Below are 22,844 nucleotides of genomic sequence, written 5' to 3'. Positions count from 1 at the left end.
TAAAATAATACGCTCCTGAAAAAATAAAATTGCATCTTGTTTTGTTATTAGCAAATCCCAAAGACGCATTTTCGTTGCACTAAAAAATGGCGTCAAAAAAGAATTGTTTTTTGTTTTGTTTTGTTTTGAAAGCATTCTTTATTTTACGTTTTTTAGTTTCTAAATAATGATTTTTATTGAAACTTTAAATTTTTTGATATAAATTGTTGTCAAAAAAATTATATAAAATGCTTTATTTCCTACTTTTTGTTCATTTTAATGTTTGAAGTAATATGATTCTTAAAACTATGGAATATAAAGTTTAAATAGGCCTTTCATGTTAGATCATTAAATTTAGTAAAACTATTTATCAGGCATTAGGTTTTAACTCCAAAAAGAATATTCATATTTTCTTCTGTTTATTCACTAATATTTTTCCGATGTGTTTTGGATGTTTCTTCTCTAAAAAAAGAGGTACCATTTTGTTTTCTTTTGCATAAGAAAGAATATCAAACATTTTTCTTTTTTAAATTTAATAAGCCACAATAAAGAAGGAGCGTTACAATGCTACACACTAAAGACGTCTCTAGAGTAAATGAATGACTGTTCATATAGAAATCGCAGGTATTCGTCTCATACAACAACGCCTCCTATATTTAGTAGAGATAGCGAATTGAGCTGTTGGGTTAATATTTTTTCAGATTGCTGCTAGCTTTAAATATTAGATAAAAAATTATTAAGTTTTTTGCACTCATTTTGTCTTTGATAGTAGCACGTTGTTTATCTTTGATATAAAGTATATTTTCAAGAGTATTGAACTATCATAAGCATGACTGATAACTTTATTAATTATAAAAACAAAGAAGTAAGTACATATACAAACTAGAGTTTAAATTTTTAAACACAATTTTAGTTTTAGTGCTGAGTTTTTGGAACTTATAAAATAAAATGCTTCGAACAATCCGTCTTAGATATGCAATATCGAAGTAAGATTTTCTTTTACTTAAATATATGTATATAACTATGTCGCGTTGCAGCAATGAGAGGACGGGAAAAAATACCACTTATATATATATATATATATATATATAAACAGGAAAATTTTGGAAAATTTTTATACATGTAAGCATGGAGTAGTTCATGCTTCAAGTAAGCATGGAGTAGTTCATGTAGACTCAAGTTTTATAACTATTGTATTCTTTCTAATAGTAGAAAAAAATACTGTTACTTGCGTGGATGTTTTCATATTCCAGCATTCATCAAGTGTTGTTACTAGACATATAATTCTAAGAAATCTATATTTTATTAGTTAATAACGTGCATTATTATTTGATATTTCAATAGATTTGGTAGATCAGAAGTGACGGATGCTACTAATGGTGGATGGGGAAGCGGAACTGGAAGGGTAATATTTGTTTTTGTTCTTGAAGCAGAAAAAAAGAGTAAATGTACTTAGAATGTACTTAGTTTTAAGTTTAAACATCGTGCCAGCCCTGTTTCAAATCATCATGGTGTTCATTCATCAAAATCACGATACATAATGTTTAGAGCTTGTTGTGTGAAATGAGAAAAAAAATTCCCAAATCAGTACTGTCTGTAACGTTCATAAGCTGTTTATCAACGATAATAAATAGATAATATAAAATAAAACCATTTGTAGCAATCTAAGCAAAGTTTTAAAATTCTATGCTTATAATTTACACAAAATAAATATTAAAATTTAATGATATTTTTCATCATAAATATCATTCGACATCAAAATATATATTTGTCATATTTATTTATTTATTTACTTACTTAGTGCTCCAAGTGTATTAGTCAGATTGAATAACAAATTTATAGTTAGTTCGGTTAAGATATAGATAATTAAAAAAAGCAATAAAAAATTTGATAAAGCAGAACGAATCGGGGTAATATGGAATACTGCAAGAATTATGGAACACTTGAATATGTTGATAATTAATGGTTAATGAAACTGTCTAATTCGGCATTTAGGAAACGGTAGTAAGCAGGGGCAGATAAATATACAGACCCTGTTGGTAAGGGCAGAAGTATTCTATATGATAGCCGTTTATAAAAATTTTGAAAATTTAATTTCAAAATATTGCCTTAGTTATACCAGGGCTGTCCAACTGGCTGCCCCCCGACACATATTGTGCGGCCCGTCAACTTATTCAGGCTGATCGGTCTCTGTATTTCCATTAAAAGGTAAGCAAATTGTTTTATAATCCTTCTGTTCCATTGTTTTATAATTCATGAATTCAACTATTAATTGTTATTGTATAAAAGGTTATCGTTCAGCTTTTTCAAACTGCTGCCCGCCAGGTGATCAGTGACCGGAATTCTGGCCCGTGGGCTCTTTGCAGTTGGACAGCCCTGAGTTATGCGATACATATTATCAACAAATTAGGGGGAAACAAGATTATATAGCTTCAAAGGGAGTTTTATTAAATTAGTAGTTTTGGTAAGTGTTTCTTTTTTCTTTTTCCAATTGTTTTTTATAAATTATTTTATTATTCTTAGCAGGTTAATCGAAGCTTGCAGATCTATTTTATTTGGACATTATTATTTTTTAGAAGCATATTTGATATAAATTGACAAATCTTTGATAATTTATAATAATTTGTTAATTTAGAATAACTTTTTAATTTGTAATATATGTATGTTTTTATTGCAGGGTGGAGGCTCAGGTGGTTCAGTCAGGTTAGTAAATTTCTTGTTCTGCTTATACAGCTATTTCACTTTGATTATAAAATAAAAATTATTTTGCACTAACTTTTATGTAAAATAATTTACACAAAATATATTTCAAGAAGATTTAGCCTGTGCTGTTATTTATGGTATAATTAGTGTGATAAGTGATTAGAGACAATCGAGGGTATAAAGTTCTTGAAGGTAATATTAAGGTATATAATACTAAACGTTTACACTTTTTTAGCAATCACTTTACCGTGGGCAACCCCATATAGGTGGATTCAATGTCCTATCAACAAACAAGAACTATCTAAAGGTAAGTTACACCCATGCCCGGAGAGTAATTCGAACCCGGATACTTCCTGGTAAGAGGCGAACTCTTTGACCATTATACAGATGATTGGCCTATTTCGACACTTTAATTTCAATCGCCTCGTCTTCATTCTACTTCTGCCATTCTAGCTAACTCTCCCACATTGCACTATGATGAGGTTTCCTGTTGAGGAAACATTTTCATTATATATTTGAGGTTTGACGTTTCGTCACAAATCACGTGATTTCGAGGCGGAATGATTCTCGAAATTATTGAAATTCAGCACCAGGATTGCTGAATCATCAAAAGTGAGAGTTTGTTTCTGAGAGTGCAATTCAGGTGAAAAGTAGTTGTCACCATTTTTAAAGTTAATGTATACTACTATTTCTTACAATGTATTATCACTAATTAAAATTTCACACTTTCAATTGCAATTTTAAGAAATAATTTGATTTAATATAATATTTAGTTTGGTTGATCATGACTTAGGGATGATTTTGAGTTTTTTTCATGCAACTTATTTTTTATAGCAATTTTTTTAATAAAATAAAGGTCTAATTTAATTCTTTCGATTGCAATTTGTTTCAAATGATTTGATAAGATGTGGTTGATCTTTGCAAAAAATTATTGTCAAATGTGCCAGCATAAATTTTGGAAAATATTTTGTAAAACTGGTTGAGATTTTCATGTTTCTCTCAAAGTTGTGAAGCTGCTGTAGTTAGAAATTAACAAGTTTATTTACTTTATATTGTTTTTACTAAAATAATTTTTCTTTTTTTAAATTGTCTATTAAAGCATCAAAAAATTATTGGTAAATTAAAAAAAAAGCAGCCTATAAAAACAATAGCCATGATATGGTTTGTAAATGGCTAAAACATGAACAAAACTGCTTTAAAATGTGTTATCGATTTATTGCATTAGGTGTATGATTGAAAAATAACTGAATCAGTAAAACAAATAAATATACAAGCTTTAAACTTATCAAACTTCTCATATTAGATTTTGAAATCAAATGCAGAGATTAAAAACTTTCATAATTTGAACCAGAGATATAAGGAATCATCCCATTGAAACATGAGTAGTTATTAAACTGTTATATTTTAGAGATGCTGGTGGGAGTTTTGGAAAAATGCAAGTTGCAAGAGAAGAAGAGTATTTTCGAAAATTGGTAATTTCTTTTCAAAACATTTTTCTCTTTTTCTGTGCACATAAGATAGTTATAATTAAAGTTCTCTTATTTGGAAAAACTGAGTGCTCGTTGTGACTGACCTATGTCGACTAAACTTAGCTTAGAACCGCTAGAAAAAAGAATTCTTCAGAGATTTAAAAACAGGAAATACTATAAACATGACATCTTAGTTAAAAATTTTTTTATATACCTCTAAACGAAACAACAAAAAAAAACGAAAAAAATGAATTACGGTTAAAGAAATTTAACTGTAAACAAACAATCAAAACTGGGCAATAAGTATTGCAGGTATTACAGATATAAATAGATATTTTTGATGACTGTAATATAACTTCTGATAGAAATGAAAGTGGCATTTAGAAAAATTTGGAACAATCATTGTACAACTTGTCATCTAACTACACAACCATCATATATAGATAGAGATAATAATTGCAAAAATCCATAGTAAGAGCCGCAATGGCTCAGGGATTAGAGCGTTCGCCTTCCAATGAGGCGAACCGGGTTCGAATCCCAGTCGATACGAATTCTGCATTCGGCTTGCACCGACCACAGTGCTGATGCGAAATATCCTCAGCGTTAGACGGATCATGGATTAGAGTCCCCTTGCCGTTAGGGTAACCGTGGAAGGTTCTTGTGGTTTTCCTCTCCATGTAACGAAAATGCAGGTTAGCTCCATCAAAAGTCCTCCATGAAGGCAAATTTCTCTCAATACTCGATCCAGTAGTTCCCTTGTCTTCTGGATTGGGTTCAAAATTACAAGGCTGCTGAGTTGAACATTAGTAGTCGTAAACCCATAAAATTGGGTCGGCTGTTCAACGACGGTTATAAAATACACTAAAATAAAGAGCCATAGTAGAGCAGTGGTGGCTCAGATGATAGCGTGCTCTCTTCCCATTGAGTTCGATACCGCTCCTGACTCGCACGGACTACAGTGCTGACGTAAAAAATACTCAGTGGTAGACGGTTCATGGGATAGAGTTCCTTTGCCGTGAGGGTAACCGTGGTGGTTTTCGTGGTTTTCCTCTCCATGTAGCCGCTAGTTCCATCAAAAAGTCCTCCATGAAAACAAATTTCTCTGAATACTTTTAATTTGTCTTCTGGATCAGGTTCAAAATTACAAGGCTGCGGATTTGAACATGGCTACTTGTAAACTCTAAATTATGTTGGTTGTTCGACAACGGTTATAACAAAGCTTCTGTACTGTAAATTTGAAAATTAACACAGCCAGTTTATTTTTCTTCCTTCATTTTGAAACACTGATATTTTCATTGTGGCTTAAAATTTTAATGTCTGATTTCTATGTGCTTTATTTAAATATGCTTATTTAAATAATATATTTTACAGCTGATTTAAGGTTTAAAACTAAATTTATTTATGCTCATTAGCATATATGGCAGTACTTTTACTTTCGTTACTTGTACCGCCGGTACAAGTAAAAAGTACGTACTTTTACTTGTACTTCGTTACTTTTTAAGTTTAGTATTTTTACTTGTACTTTCGTTACTTTTTTAAGGAAAAAGTACAAGTATTTGTAACGGAAATATCGAATGAAATCGTTACTTTTTTCTAAAACTCGGTAAGCTTTTTTTAAAAAAAAATTCAATTAAAAAAAATACTTATGTTTTTTTTTTTAATTTATAAAATTAATGTGCAATATACATGCATTCACGGCTAATTTCGTGTTTAAATACCTTCTGTTTCAACTTATACTGCACATTAAATTATTTTTTACTAGCTCAAAGATCACAAAGCTATCTGAAACCCCGTGTTTGCTTTGTTTACGTTTGTGTTTTTAAAACGTGTTTCTAAAAAGTAAAACAATTTTAAATCAATGGTAATTTAAATAAATAAAATTAATAAACTAAAAATTAAAATCAATAGATAAAATTTCTTTTTCGTGCAAATCCATAAAAAGTTTGATATTAAAATTATATTTGATTATAAAATTATATTATACGATTATATTATAAAATTATATTATAATACTCTTCCGAATTTAAAAATAAATTAATATCCATAACTTTCAAAATTAAAAATAAATAAATAAATAGCAACAATTTTGGAAAAACATTAAAGAACATAATATTATTCAATAAAAGTTTAGGTTACTTTGAATTTTCCATTTCCTGGAAATGTACTTTTAAATCGTTACTTTTTTTGTTCAGTACTTGTACTTTTACTTCTACATTTTACTCGTTACTTTTTAAAATAAGAACTTTTTACTTTTTACTCGTTACTTTTTTTAAAAATACTTGTACTTTTACTCGTTACTTTTTAAAAGTAACGTTGCCATGTATGCTCATTAGTCATATATTTACAGAAAAGTGACGATGAAACGTCACTCGTCTGTAAATGTCATCAACGTCATCAATGTCGGATGCCCTTTCTTACCCGTCCGTACTCAACTGTTGGAAGGGTGAAGACAAGAGTGATAATTCTAAATATGCTTTTACTCATCTTCATTTAATTTTCCCAAATAAACTGATATTGATATTTAATCTATTAGGCAGTTTCTTTTGATAAATGTGAAATACAAGACAGCCACCCAATCACAATTTGAAATATAAAGCGAGTGGTATTTTAGATTCCCGTTTAAATTTTTTTTGTCAAAATTATTCCAATACAATTATGTAATCAAGAGTTTTTGACAAGTAGTTAAATAGCAAACAGTTGCTTGTTTTTAGATTTCTGACAAGTATCTTTGTTTCTATGCTATTAACGCTAAATAATTCTTTTTAGCGTCATTCAAATCAGTTTTCATCAATTTAAGCGGTAATAAAATTAGATTTCGAAAAATTACCAACTTAAACTCACGAAACGCATCATTTTACTGCTTTAAAGTTCTGAAGAAAATTTTCTAAAACTTCAAATAATAGTCAATTTCTATTTCTCCTAACCTAATAAAGCGAATAGTAAAGTGTAATTTTCAACATTTTTTTAAAATGTTTTGTACCATCTAATAAAACTATATCATCAAAAGTTAAGTTCAAAAAATATCGAGAAAAAAATTAATGCAAAATCTAAGATGGTGAGGGTAGAGGCCTTTTCTAGAGAAGATTATTCTTAGCTTAGCAACTAAGCTGTATCTGTGGAATACATTCAAATGTATAGTATGTCTAAAGTAAGAACTCCCCTAGCCATTCGTCTGGATCTGTGGCGGTGACTATGGCAACGAGGTATAACTATTTCAAGTAGTGGTGTGGGGTCATTGTTTGGGACACGGTTTGGCACGGGTCGGCGATAGATAGGGAATCCTTTTCTTTCGTCTATTGTGTTAGCCCTAGAATGAAGAGAAGCTACCCTCCCTAAAATGCATTATTCTTATTTCCATAGCAGCAGACGGCCTCAGATTATGTGGCGGGGAAGATCTTACCGTAGACGAACTGTAGCCGAAGAATATTATATATTCTTTGCTGTAACTACCTCTTTCATACTAAACGCATATCAAAACCTTTGAATACCAACTACAGAAAATAGAATATATTCAAATTTTGAGTTACAATGAAAGATTTTTTTACGGAATGCAAGGAAATGCAATGAGATTGCATTCCTTGATGATGGATGGTGTGAATACTATTTTCAAGATTTATGATGCAATAAACCATAGATTACATTCATTGTGAATAGTTTTTAGTTAAATTTTAACTGTTTGTTATTCTAATATAATAATATATTGCACAGCAACATCAGCAAATTAAAGCTTTGAGACACCAACTTCAAAAAGAGATAGATCACCAAGAGTCAGAAATAAAGAGAAGAGAAGGAGATATCCGACATTATAAGGAGCAAATCGAGGACTTGGATCGAACCCAACACGAGCTAGATAACGGAAAGAGCAACTAAAATAACTCCAGATTTATTCAAATTCATTTCAATGACTCTATATAAAATTTATAAAATAGTTTTTTTTTTTTTTGGTCGAAGTGCAGCCTCTTTTCCTTCCTTACATCATACTAAATCATATGAAATCAAAAGAAAGCAATCTATATCACAGAAGGAAAATAAAATTTAATTATAAAAATTTTAGGCTACAGATGTGATTTTTAATGTACTTTTAACTTATGTTTCTAGCCAAATCTGAACTTTATTGTAACTGTGTGTATTGACTTGTTATTACCTAAATTTTATCTGATAGATAATCGTCAAGTATAAACTCTTAAAGTGTGAAACATTATCGGGAAATAACTTTCGTGTTTTCATTAACCAATATGAAAAACATTTAACGAATTTTTATGACTTCCAAAAATTAAATACTTGTTTAAAAAATAAAATTGGGAATTAAGTTTCACTGGTAACCAAGTAAAATATTGGGTTTAAATTTTACCCCAATGGAATCGGTAACTTAACCAGTGAAACTAAATTTATATTATGCAAATTGAAACCAAATTATGATACAAAACAAGTTAAGATTTTTCAATGGAATAATTTTTATTAATTTTGATGTCAGAATTCGTGAATTCGTTTATCTTAAGAAAAGGAAAAATGATTGGCCTGCAAGCGTAGAGTTGGTGTGTAAAGTGAGCAAGGGTACGGACCCATAAATTTTTTTTTTTGAAAAACCGTCTTATATTAAGTAGATATAAAGCTCCTCTCCTGTAAATTTGTTACAAGTAAAATTTAATTTACTTGACACGAAAAAAGACAAGATAATTTAAACGGGAATCAAGTACGATTTAGCTTCTTATTTCAGTTGCAAATATATATCAACGTAATCTCGAAATATTTATACTTTGCCTACCAAAACAATATTGTCAACAATTTTATAATTATTAAACTATGCATTGAACTTGAAGTTTAATCAGAGCTTGCAACCGAATTCGTAATTTATCTTCTGTTTCGGCAGCGTTCTATTTCAATCCTTTTTTCTTGTTGCGTCAAGTAGTGTGTATATTCCGAGTAAGAAGCAGCTAATTTTATGTGAAAGATTTTGAACAAAACAGTGTTGTGCAAATGTTTCCCCCAGATGGCATTTTTATATCTATTTGTCTATTTTTTGCATTGTTTTCAGGTAAATAATTTAAAAGTTTTGTAATTCCACTAGATGGCAGCACACGCTACAGCAACATCTCATTGCCTAATGACATCCCTTAAATCACGCAAATCAGTATATGAGTTTGGGACATTTCAGCATAGTAGGCAATCTAAGAATTTAAATTATTTTTATCTTTGCCTTCGGGAATAAGAAAGAAAACTCATCCCAGTGCTTCATTACGTGTTGTATTACTCCCTTACCCCTCGAGTCATAACTTGAGTAAGGTAATCGGCTGATAAGTTTCCGGTCTGCCATACAGATGGCGCCCTAAATGCAGAGTTAGTATTTTGTTTAGCAAATCCTAACCTTCAAATAAAAGGTGTCAAAATTTTATAACGATCTGCCAATTGATTTTAAAGTTAGAGTGATTTTAATCGAACACCAATTTATATTACTGAAACAATGGATGAAAAAGAATTTCGTGTTCTTATATATCAAAATATCTAAATATATCAAAAGAGTGTGTAGGTTTTATTTTGCACGAACATTTGTTTATGAGAAGGCTGTTTTCGAAGTGGGTGCCTCGTGTGCTTAACAGTTGACCAAAAACAACAACGAATTGATGATTCCGAGAGCTGTTTGACGTTGTCTCAGACACCCCCTATTCACCCGCACCCACCCTATTCACCAGATTTGGCTCCTAGTGACTTCTACTTGTTTGCAGACTTGAAAGAAATGCTCACGGGTAAGAGATTCAACACGAATGAGGAAGTGATTGCCGAAACAAATGCCTATTTTGAAGCCAAAGATGGTTCTTTTTTTAAGAAAGGTATAGAGATGTTAGAGAGGCGATGGAGTGATTGTATATCTCTTAAAAGAGACTATGTTAATGAATAAATTTAAATTTTACTTAAAAAGTTGCGTTTATTTCATTAGACCGGGAACTTATCAGCCGATGTGTTATAATATACATATGCTTTTGTTTCAAAAAGGTAAGCTCTGTCACCAATAATTATGACAGTATGCGGCGTTACAGCACTGTTTATTTTTAAATTTTCTATAGCCATTTTAGAAAGGATAAAAAAATAAATATACGTAACTACTTCGTAACTAAGTTTTTTTTTTATAAAAATACAAAATTATTCTAAATAAATACTTAACGTATAACTAACTATTCGATACTACTTTATTGTTTGAGAAAGCCTAATAAAATGATTCTAAATCAATATTTAACGAATAACTAATTATTTAACACTTCTTAAATTATTATTTACAACAACATAACAAAATTAATTATTATAGATAATTATAGTGTTGCCAATTTGAATAGAGAAATACTCGTGTTTTTGGTGCCACATTAAAGAAATAAGTATGCAGATTATGAAATAAAACAAATGTTTTATTTTTGTATTGTATTACATATTTTTTTTTAAAGTAACGAAACTCTGAGCTTAACTGCCTTGAAAATAAGTATAAATGAATCACATTCAGTCGATGAAAATTTTCAAGGCATTTAATCAGAGTTTATCAAACTTGATGGCCAAACAAAACTTAAACGAGGGGATAGCTAGCCTTTGTAGCAATACCACATTGGTTGTTGTTATTTCTTGACATTTTAATATATCCTTGCATTCCCCATGTTGTGCCCCAACTGCAATTGAAAAAAAAAAGAATCACATTTGAGTAAATATAAATACTAAACACAAAATTTATTTTATTTTAAAATCCAATTCGATTCATTTAGGAAATGTCATTAAGTAGATTTTTAAAAAAATTATTCGCTTGTCATTTGTATTATTCAGCTTTATGTTTCGAGTATGCATTAATATCCATAGCAATTTTAAGACTATTCAATATACTTCATTTATTAAATTTTTAATATCATCAAATAGGTTCTTATGCAAACTGAAAATTATACATATCGAACTCGCTTGTAAACAATACCTGGATTTAACGAGAACCCGGTTTTAACAAGGAAATCGGAAATACTTGGAACATAGTTAAGTCTATCAGAGCAAAACTCGCTTTTTACGGAAGAAAAAAAATCCCGGTATTAGCGAGCAATATTTTTGCGATTCATAAAATTCTTACTTAATTACACCTCACCAGCTCAGCTAATTACTTCTTTGAAAAAAATACTATTTGTTGCTTTTCGTTTCGACGAATTCCATTTTGATGTCGATGATGTTTTTTGAGCCATGCGCCTTATCCGAAGAACAATAATACAACAACGAGACAATAATACAGTTTAAAGCAAATTAACTATCTTCTTTTGTAAGTACAGAAAAAAATAAAATAAATGCTATATTTATATTTCAGTAAGCATGTATCATGTTATATGAGTTCTTCTCAAACTAGTTTTATGCGAGCACTTAATTGTAAAGAGCAAATGTAGCAGAAATAAAAAATTTATTTTAAAAATAAAATGAAATATCTGTTATTAAGTCCTATAATTTTATGACACTTAATGAGTGGTGGTAAATATACTTATTACAAAATAAATGGCGTCAAAATCAATTAATTTTGTCTAATAAGCTAAAGTAATTTTTTTCATAATATCAATTTCAATTCCAAAAATATTTTAACTAACCCTTACAAGAAATAAATGGATCATTAAAAGATTAAATAAATACCTGTTCTTTACAAGCCAGTAGTCTTCGCCATCTTCACTTCCGTAACCCACTGCAAGCACTGCGTGATCTAATTGATCTGTGGAACATTGTGGCTCTGAGTATATTCCATTTCTACACAAAAAGTATTCAGTGAGTTTAATACTTTTTTCGGAAATACTATAGAATAATTATATAAAAACTAGTATCTTACTTGTATGATTGGAAACTGTTATGAGCGGCATCAATACATACTGATACTGGCCCTACAGTGGCCACAGCGTTTTTCAAAGCATTTTCATCACCGCTAGGAATGTTAACAAATCCAGTACAAGTGGCACCAACATATGGTTTTTGGAAAAGGCACTTAGGGTCATCCTAGAGTCATTTAAATTAATTTTATATATTGTTAAAATCAAGCAAAATTTCATTAAAAAAAAGTTTAAAGATTTTGTCACGCTAAATTTTCAAGCATCGAATACTTCTCTAAGCTAGATTCGATGATCATAAAAAATTCAAAAACATTACAAAAAATTGTCTTGTTAACCTCTTGAGCTATCTTTATGACTCAAACTGCTCTTACCTTAGCTGTGTAGGGATATGAAGATTCTGTATCCACTCCTTTGTTTGCTTTGATGTATTCAAAAGCTTGAAATGGCCAACCTCCTTGACAGCCCATGTTTCCTGGAAGAAAAATGTAAAGCGCTTTTAAAACCTTAACAAGATTTTTTTTTTCCAGAAATTTAATCAACTTTTTTAAATTAATTTTAAGATTATTAATTAATTTTAATTAATTTTAAATAATTTTGATTAATTTAATTAATCTATTTATTTAATTTAATTAATTTAATTCATTTTAAATAATTTTAAATAATTTTAATTAAATTAATTAATTTTAAATAATTTTAAATAATTTTAATTAATTTAATTAATTTTAAATAGTTTCAAATAATTGTAATTAATTTAATTAATTTAATTAATCAATTTAATTAATTTAATTAATCAATTTAATTAATTTAATTAATTTTGAATAATTTTAATTTATTTAATTAAATAATTTTAATTTAATTAATTTAATAAAAAGTTTAATTTGTTTTATTAATTTAATTTGTTTTATTAACCGCCTCCCTGATTATCTTGACCTAACTCTGGTATGCATACATTGCGAATATTTATTATCCCGAGAATACTTTGTCAGTACGCTTTGTTTTATGAAGTTTTTACTCAGCTGGAAGAAGAAAAAAATAATATCAACAACAACAATAATAATCTGTTGTGATTGGAAGTTTGCCAAGTTTCGCTTGGGAGTTTTGCTGTTCGATTGTGGGACTGCACATGTGTTTTGTGCGATTGTATATACGATGGATGCTGAATTTACATAGTAAAAAGAGTTAAAAAAATATGGCGTATCGCTTCACTGGCGTTTAGAAAGTTCCACTTTGTTTTATTCTTTGTTTCAAAAACTATCATGCAAAGACTAATATTTAAATTTCTCATGTGTCCGAAATAACTGTCGATGGTATACTGATGGTGAATTAAATGATTTTCACACATTAAAAAAATTAAAATTTCAACTTAAAATTTGTGTATTATATTTTGTTTTTGCTCCTCGTAGTTACTGATAAAATAAAAATTTTGTGGATCTTTTGCATTTTTTTAAAACTAAATTGCTAAGGGACGCGGTTAATATCAGATGAAAGAATTATTTGAATTGTAATTCTACTCCACTTAAAATTAAAATAAATAAATAAATGAACTAGCCAGGCTGTGGGTTGCCTGCTTCTTGATCTTGTGGTTAACTATGGCACTCGACATGATCCTGCAGATCATATAATATTCGAAAGTTAGACCTTTGGAAGAAAGTTAGACTATTTGCTTGCACGGTGTTACGTTCGATCTCCTTATAATACCCCTAAAACAAATTGAAAGATAAATTTTCCTACATTCTAGGTGGGCATATATCTGTCAACCCTTATTTCTTTGAGGGTGGGGAGGGATTTTCCGAAGTCACTTGGGGTATCATCCGGGAAAATGTCTGCTACAGCTAGCGCACAAGCCTTAATATTTCCGTTCATTCACGTAATTTTTGTCTTTATTTTAAAGCTTAATTTTGATACCAGAATGAGGAATAAATCTGATAAAATAGGCTACTTCTGAAACGATGAGATAGGTGAAATATTGCATTCACTGGACTCAAATGAAGAAATGATGAAATCCTCAAATGAAGAAAAAAAATGGACTTCTATCAATATCAATGTGAGGATTGCATGTTTTTAAACCTAGCGATTTGAAGTATTATTTAAATATATCTTTTAAAAAAGCTTAAAATTGTACAAAATGTAGTTCGTAACAGATATGACTAAGTATTACCATATGCGGATGAACAATCAACCAGGTTTTGTTCACTCAGGGATACTAAGCTGCCAGTTTTCTTCATGTGTTGACCCTCAAGAGCACCGGTTGTGGAGAAAGCCCAGCATGATCCACATTGTTCCTAATTGTCAAGGGAGAAAGTGTTATAATATGCAATGCTTTTGGCATGCTATGCAAAATTTTTAATTAAGCCTTTTAAAGAATTTTTAAAGTTTTTCGAAAAATTTCCTTTGTAGATTGTATAAAATTTGAGGAAATGTTTCACAGGCCAAAGTAGAGGAATGGTCAATCAGAGGGCTATATTGTCTAGAATTACATTATTGCTTCATCTGAAAGGATAGTATAAATACATTTAAAAAGTCTTATCCCTAGTAGCATATCTCTCAATACATTTGTTGTTGTTGTTGCTAATTCCCATCTGGTCTGACGGGGTCAGACCAGATCAATGAATCCGTTGACATTCAGAAAATCCGAAACCAGAATGGGAGAGGAATGAATGTCATTCCAGTCCAGCCCTAAACAGTTCAAGATGTGCTCAGGTGATGCCTGGTTTTGTTGGCATTTAGGGCAAAGAGGAAAGATTTTTTGATTTGCAGAAAATGTGAGACTTTTTAGGTGTCCACTGGCCAGTCGGGATAAGCAGGTACATTTAAAAAGTCTTATCCATTGTAGCATATCTCTCAATATATTTAAGGAATCTTATCCTTTGTAGCATATCTCTCAATGCATTTAAAAAGTCTTATCCATTGTAGCATATCTCTCAATATATTTAAGGAATCTTATCCTTTGTAGCATCTCTCTCAATACATTTAAAAAGTCTTATCCATTGTAGTATATCTCTCAATATATTTAAGGAATCTTATCCATTGTAGCATATCTCTCAATACATTTAAAAAGTCTTATCCATTGTAGCATATCTCTCAATACATTTAAAAAGTCTTCTCATTTGAGGAATTTAAAAGTCTATCCATGCATTTAAAAAGTTTTATCTCATGTGACATTTAAAATTCCATCAATGTATTTAAAAAATATTGTACCTTGTAACATTTAAAAGTCTATTAATGCATTTAAAAAGTTTTGTACCTATCAAATTACCGAAAAATATGACTTCAACATGAATATATGAGTACATTGAAAAAAAAAATAGTACAATGGAAATGCGTGATAATTATTCGTAGGAAAGATGAATAAATAAAGAAGACTAAACAAGCCTTTTTGCGTTTTTTTTCTCTTTATTTTTTTGTCAAGCTATACTAGTTGATTAATGTCGAGAGAAGAACAAATATTGATCTAAGATTTTCAAACATGACTTTTTGATTCACTGAATTAAAAGTTATCAGTGATAAATTCATTGATTAATATTAAATTATTTGATTATGTGATTACTCTCTCTCTCTCTCCGTGTTGCATGGCAGCTCATGGAGGGCCAAAGCCGAACGTGGATCTCACATGGTAAGTCCCAAAGCATGCTATAATGATTATCTTTGCCTTTTTAAAACTTTTAGCGAATAATTAGAACTTAGCAAAAGTGACAGAAGGCCACTAATATAGCTATTATTTTGATACCATAATTAACATCTTCCCTAGAAATTAACGATAATTTTTTTCTAAATAAATTTGTTATACAATTGAGACTCGAATTTTTTATATGTTCTTACAAAATCATAAAGTAGAACCACATAAAGTGGTTCCACCATGGTAGTGGTTCTATCACTTACGATTAGAAACTTTACAAATATGAAAAAATAGCGAAATGAACTTACCTGGTTTTTGACTGGAGTCACTAAACCTTTGTTTCGCCAATCGACTTCGTCAGGGATTCTAACATTCAGAGGCTCAACCCAAGTACTTCCATTGTTGCTTCGAGCACCATCCTTTTTAAGTCCATTAAAGGTGTTTACAAAGTCTTCATGACTCTACAAATATATTAATGTTTCAGATATTTGAAATATAAATTTTGATAAATTTAGCAAAATTTTCTAAATTTACAAAGTTTGTATTTAATTTTACTCAAAAAAAAATAAAAAAAAAAACAAGAACCTATCACATATCGGTAAGCAAAAGGTGGAGTAACCGAAGGTGACGTCATTGAAAATGAAGACAGCAAGGAATATCACGGTAATCAGAAATGGGGCTTTAGTAAAACTGAGCGAAAATCATCGCTAAATCAGGGGACCTCTGATTCTACACCTTGACCTATTGTTTTTATTTGCTAAATTTTGAAATAAATATTTTATAATCATTTTTATTGGAAAAAGAATCGAAAGTTGTTTCGATTTTTTTTAATTAACAAGCTTTAGACGCATTAAATAATCTATAACAGTTTGTGTGTGTATTTTTAAAAAAAATGACATGTAATGACTGCATGACATGTAATGACTGCGTTTTCCCCAAATTAGCATTTCTTAAGTTATCTAAAATCAAGTATTTTTTTAAAGCTTGCTTTTATAAAATTGAATAAATTAAAATCAACAGTGATTGAATTAGAAACAAAAATAAGTTACTAACTGCGGAGCCAAACGAACGGAGAAAAATGCTTAAATGTAGTAAATTTCGTTTTTTTTGTCTAATTTCGTAATCTTAAATATTATTTATTGCTTTAAATAACTAACATGTTTAAGGGTAAGCCTTCGAATCATCAAGATTTAGTCATAGCACGGCAAAATCTGATCAAAACGCTAATCAAAGCGCTCGCTTTTATTTTGCATTCTGTATATATATATATATATATATATATATATATATATATATATATATATATATATATATATATATATATATATATATATATATCAATACAAATTTACCATGTCCGAATATTCGTTGATGCCTAGTCTAAATTTGTGGATGCCCAAGTCAGCTTGAAGATTATGGCGCACGATGTCAGCAACATGCTTCTCCCAAATTAATCTTCTACTTGCTTCCTCACGTCCCTTGTATGTTTTTCCATAGGTACTCTACATAAAAAGAAATGAATTTTTAATTGTTACAAATTCATGTTACATGATTGAATATATTTAACATTGGATACCATTATGCAAGACATATCGATAAATCTTAGAATAATTTCGATCTTTTAAGCAAAATGGCAGAATTTTTGATGGCGTTTACAATAGTATTGCAGAAGTATGAGCTTCTATGTATGTCGTGAGCTAATTGGGCTGCCGACGTCCCTTTACAATGTATGTACAACTCAGAGTTTTACAATTTTAAATCGCTCAAACCCTAGGCCACAAGTAGCAGTAATTGTACACAGAAATTAAATACAAAACTTTTATAATTGATGGAGTTGTCCTTTTTTCTCGAAATATTTAGGATGAATTACTTATGCATCGCTATCTGTAACAAGAGCATCACAAATCCTCTGAAATTTATAGATGTCAGGCACAAACTAGATATCAATGATTTGGGTAAGAAAAACATACCTGAGACAGTACTAAAAATAAATGCATTATGCATGCTACAAGAGCAATATCCTGAACCAGAATGGACGAGAGTGTACACTGACGGTTAAAAAATACAAAACAGCACCGGAGCAGGAGTACACAGTAAGATCTTTTCTCACAGCGCCTCTGTGGGATACTAAATGTCAAATTTTGATGCAGAGATCTTCGCTATATCGATAGCCCTGGAAAACCTTAAGAATAAGATCAATTACTTCACTAAAGCAGTAATCCTTGTCGACTCTAAGGCAGCTATCCAGGCATTTGCCATAAACCATGATTCAGATACTCAGGCTGTTTCAGAAATTAGAAATAATTTGATTTTTCTCGAGAATGCCAACAAAATTATTATGTTCCTGTGGATCCCTTCGCATGTGGGAATCAATGGCAATGAAAAGGCAGACCAACTAGCCAAGAAAGGGACACTCGAACCACAATGTAATAAACCAATTTCACCAGACTCCCTTAAAAAACAATTTTCCAAGAAACTTATGACCGACCTAAAGCGCAACCAAGCAAAAAAATCCACCGGAAAACCCTGAGCTAACATCCAAAACAGTTGGAAGAAATTTTATCACAGTCCTCGTAAGAAGGCTGTGGCAAACTTTAGACTCTCAACAGCCAAATCTGCAATTCGGGAACCATGAACTCAGACCACTTGCTGGTATGCCCTTTACTGGACAAACAATCTCAAGAGCGGGGTGATCTCTGTAAACTTTACTGGGATGCCAGAGATCACATGAACTCACTGTAAAGACTACTCCTCTTTCTTCACTGTATATATATATATTTTCTTCTTACTTTAATTTTATCTATGTGTTCTTTTAGTGTTAATATGCGTTTGTCATGTGTTTTCTTTGTTTGTGAATGTAATTTTGTTCCTTTTTACTCCTTGTTTATGTCCACTTAAAGTTGAACATTGTATATGGATTAATATTTCCAATTAAGCCATATGTAACAACATTTATACACCGCTCTGTTACAAATCGAACATTATTAATTCAAGTATCGGAACATTATTAAATACTGCATTAAATAGAAGTTGGAAAAGTGGTACTGATTCTCATATCAATACCCTCAGTTTAAAATACTCTTGAAAACGGTGATCGTAATGATCAATTAAGGTGATGTTAAGAATTTTTTGTTTGCAACTTACTTGAACTCTCAAAAAGAAAAAAATCAACCTGGGTTTTCAGCTTTATTTTTAAAAATGAGTGGATTTCAAATTCTTGTCATTCATAACGGATTTTTCTGTCTCTTTTCTAGGAATACTGTAGCTTTTTCTTTGCTTTAAAAAAATATTTTAGTGCTTTAAACTAGACAGCTAATAATTATATTTTTAAAGAAGCTAATCCCTAGCAACGTTTTACAACCAAGCAATATCACGTTCATGTTTTCTAATTTAATTTCAGATTAGTAATTTAATTAAATGATATCAGCTACTAAGCTTGATTTAACTTATTATTTCCGTTATGCGTTAATATAATCCCTATCTATGAATTGTTTCTAACATTCTATCAGAAATAATTGCTGTTTTAATCGTAAAATGCTTGGAAAGCACTTTTTAAAGGAAAATGTAACATGAATCTATGCTTTATATCACTTTTTTTTCTTCCTCACAGCTTATTTACCTTGAAATTTTCCCAATGTTCGTTCAAATTACGATCAAAGAGACCGCTATTAGCTGCTACAACTGTGAAAAGGAGAGATAATGCCAAGATTTTCATGTTGTTCCTAAAAGGAATAAGAGTAGGTTATTCAAATGGCACACAAGATTTTCAAGATTCACATACTAAAATTAATAAATTCGTTTAAAGAGACATAAAAATGACAAGCACTGATTGGAAATAATACTTATTGTTCTTAAAATAGTATTGCGTTTTATTTGTAGAAAGTATTTTGCCTTCATTTAACAAGTATAAAAACATGATAAGGAATATTTGAATGGAAGAATACAATGCGAAAAATATGCATCGAACTAAAGACAATTAACAAAGTAAAAAGACAGATAAGAATTATCTGTTATGATTTCGCTATGAAGAACAAGAAACTTACATTACTTTTGATTAAATTATGAGAATATTGCATTTGTTTTGTTATTATTTTTAACTAAATTACATAGTTCTTTTTATGAGCATTGAACTATTTCAATTAGCGCATCGAAGATTTTCTTTTATCTTAAAGTTAAGTCGGGACAGTTTCCTATTTAATATATTTCTAAAAAAATTGTATTATATAAAAAAAATTGAATATTATTGGAGATATATATTACGTGAATGCAACCCTGCTTGCTTCGCTTATCGTCCCCCGTCATTGCCTCGCATTAATCATTGTTTTTTTTTTCTCAAAAGTCAATATTTTTTACAAAAACGCGGATTTTTTTTAAAAAAATATATATTACAGCAGCTTTTTGTAAGAACATTTTATTAACATGTGAATTGTAACGAAATGGACGATTACCTAGATTTAAAAAAAAATCATCTGAACTTAAAAAAGAAATTTAATTTGAAAGCAAACTGTGTGACTGTATAAGAAGAAATAATCGAGAAGTAATTTTAACCGTTGTTGATATTTATAAAATTTTAAACTAGGAACTGTTTTAATTACTCTTTCTTAAGTTTTTTTCCTAAAAAATTTTAATGTAACTGCTAAGATTTGAAATGTAAATTTGAAAAAAATATTATATAAAAATTATGTAAAATTATATTATGCAAATTTTTATATTTGTTAAAGTTAGAAAACAAAATTAACCTTTATACACAAATTTTAAAGTTGTTTGCAACATTTTTTGATACGTTAACGTCTGCAAAATAAGCTAAGTAACTTCAAAAAGAATTTATTACTTTACAATTAATTTTTAAAATAACTGTAAAACGAACTGAATTTGTATTTTCATGCTAGAAAGGCCTCTTCATGTATTAATTTCATTAAAAAAATTATCAACATCATATATCTTAAAAATAAAAGATTTACATCTAAAAAAATGTATAAATAATATAAATAAATAAGATTAAATATATATATATATATATATATATATATATATATATATATATATATATATATATATATATATATATACATTATTTCATACTCAGTATTACACTTAATATTTCAGCAATACTGTATATGTTAAAATCTAATTATTTTTAACTAGTTGAGAAAAAAATTTAATTAAAATTAAAAATTTAATTAAATTAAAGAATTTCCAGGCTGTAAAAAGTTTTAAAATAAGCATAAATAATAAAGGAAATTTAAACATTTTAAAACTATTTGCATGATTTTAGAAAATATAAATAGCAATATAACCAAAAAATGTTTAATTTATTCTAGATAATACAGAAAAGGGCTTTTTTAAGCAAAAAAATAATTCTATATCTAAATAAATAGTAAGCTCTAAATATGTATTTAAATTGAAAGACGGTGCTAGAAAAAATAACATAAAAAATATGATATAGTCAAAATCAAATTAATTTTTGGGGGGTTTAAACAGCACATATTTTTTTAAAAATTTAATAATATTTGTTTTTATTTCAAAATAATGAGCCATAGATTATAAACTGCAAAAACATCATTATAAATTAGACAAATATTAAAATAAAACTTACTTGTATTATGACGTACTTTAAATGGGAAAAAACGTTATGTTTAATTTTGTATCACCTAATTTGCTTTTATAGGCGTTATCAGTTTACCCTAAAAGCTGACAAAAGTGTAGCATTTAATAATACTTAAATCATACGAATTTCAAATCATATGAATTTCAAATCACACCCTTTCTGTGCTATCTATCATTCTGTGTTATCTATCATTCTGCAATTTTTGTAGATAAATATTTTCAGATCAAGTATGAAATGATAAAACAATAAACGTGACCTTTAAAACACATTGTTCAATGATATTTTCCTCACTTTCCACATGATAAAAACAACTTATAACCTTTATCTAATTAAAATTTTAAGGTCCAAACCATCAATCGCAAATTAAATCAGTACTAAAATTTTTTCCTTCAAATCGTAGTCTAAATCTTTTTCAAAGTCACCTGAAACTTGCACTATGATAAATATATATTTGTAATTTGTACAAGCTCCAGTTTTACTTTTTATTTCAAAATACAGTGCACTCCCGATTATCCGGGTTAATCACCGGGACAGGTCGCACGGACAATCGAAAAACACGGATAATCCGAAAACTCTTTTAATTAAAGAAAAAATCAAAATCGGTACAAAAAATATGAAAATTACTGACATTTACATGCTGTATAACATCAAACTAGGAATTTTCCTTTTAAAAAAATGTGTAATGCGTGTTCGTCATATATCGATACACATGTTTTACGAACCGCAGTAATGTCACCGTAATCAAATCCTCCCATATAATCTAATAAAATTTTCACAGAGCAGCAGAATGAGAAATTGTATTTCCCTCATTTACTACATCTTCTGCATCAATTACTATCATCACTATTTGATCTAACAACATAACGATGTCTTCATCTGTCAAATACTGGAAGTCAAGCTCACATGCATCACTTTGAAAAAAATCTACAAAATTTTCTTCGTCAAGAAATTCGAAAACTTAGATTTCTTTTGCTTGTTCAAGAATACTGCTATCATATTTTTCTTGAACATCTGAAGAAGATTGTTCATCAAGCGATATGATCTTTCTCCAAGATCGTGATAAAGTAAACGATTTTACCTTTGACCATGCTGCTGATATTCCATATACTTGAATCCAATAACGAATATTGCTTCCAAAAATTTGGTAGTGTTACAACTTCATGAATAAAATTTTTTTAATCTTGAAAATGTTTCTCTTTATATATTTCGTGTGACTCCGGAATGAGCACGGATAAACCGCAAACCGGATTATCCGCGCACGGAAAATCGAGAGTGTACGTATGTTTATTTTTCTGGTGGAAAACGCAAATTTTCAGTCCCAAAAGTAATTACCATTTTTTAATCTGTTGGGGATGAGAAAGAATGAATTTTTTTTTGGGGGGGGGGGGATTGAAGTGAAGAACAGGAGCTTTACAGCAGAAAATGTTCAACGGAGTTCGTCATTTACCACTGCTCTACAACATTGATAGTCGTAAATTAAGAATTGGGTAGACTGTACAATGCGGGTTATAAAATTAAATAAAATTTATGTAAAAGTCGTGGCAGCCCAATGAAGTAACCCAGGTTCGAATCCCAGCGGAGGCTGGTTGAAACGAATTCCGCTCTCAGCTCACACCGATTACAGTGCTGACGTAAAATAACCTCAGTGG

General features: G+C 29.7%; 2 protein-coding genes across 3 annotated transcripts; one reads left to right on the top strand and one right to left on the bottom strand.

Moving 5' to 3' along the window:
* Positions 1-847: 847 nt before the first annotated feature.
* Positions 848-8,287, top strand: LOC139426335 (ATPase inhibitor mai-2, mitochondrial-like). The gene is made up of 5 exons (XM_071184677.2): positions 848-965; positions 1,324-1,384; positions 2,657-2,682; positions 4,091-4,154; positions 7,860-8,287. Exons 1-5 carry the CDS (start codon positions 928-930, stop codon positions 8,019-8,021), a joined length of 351 nt encoding a protein of 116 aa, XP_071040778.1. The 5' UTR covers positions 848-927; the 3' UTR covers positions 8,022-8,287.
* A 2,241-nt stretch (positions 8,288-10,528) lies between these two features.
* On the bottom strand, positions 10,529-21,392 carry LOC107442060 (cathepsin L-like peptidase). Of its 2 annotated transcripts, none has more exons than XM_087153409.1 (9): positions 21,184-21,392; positions 19,207-19,309; positions 16,940-17,089; positions 15,896-16,048; positions 14,130-14,253; positions 12,343-12,443; positions 11,974-12,137; positions 11,784-11,894; positions 10,529-10,801 (listed from the first exon to the last, which is right to left on the bottom strand). In XM_087153409.1, the coding sequence occupies exons 2-9, from the start codon at positions 19,300-19,302 to the stop codon at positions 10,702-10,704; spliced, it is 999 nt and encodes a 332-aa protein (XP_087009535.1). In that variant the 5' UTR covers positions 19,303-19,309; positions 21,184-21,392; the 3' UTR covers positions 10,529-10,701. The 2 variants fall into 2 exon arrangements, with proteins under 2 accessions (XP_087009535.1, XP_087009534.1); XM_087153408.1 differs by lacking the exon at positions 21,184-21,392 and adding an exon at positions 19,430-19,549.
* Positions 21,393-22,844: the final 1,452 nt, after the last annotated feature.

This window comes from Parasteatoda tepidariorum, chromosome 10 (assembly GCF_982258835.1).
Source record: "Parasteatoda tepidariorum strain Cologne lab strain chromosome 10, Ptep-v5.0, whole genome shotgun sequence".
In the NCBI taxonomy this organism is placed as follows: Eukaryota; Metazoa; Arthropoda; class Arachnida; order Araneae; family Theridiidae; genus Parasteatoda; species Parasteatoda tepidariorum.
The sequence above is the reverse complement of the archived record's forward strand: the minus strand, read 5'-3'. Positions and strand labels throughout refer to the sequence as shown.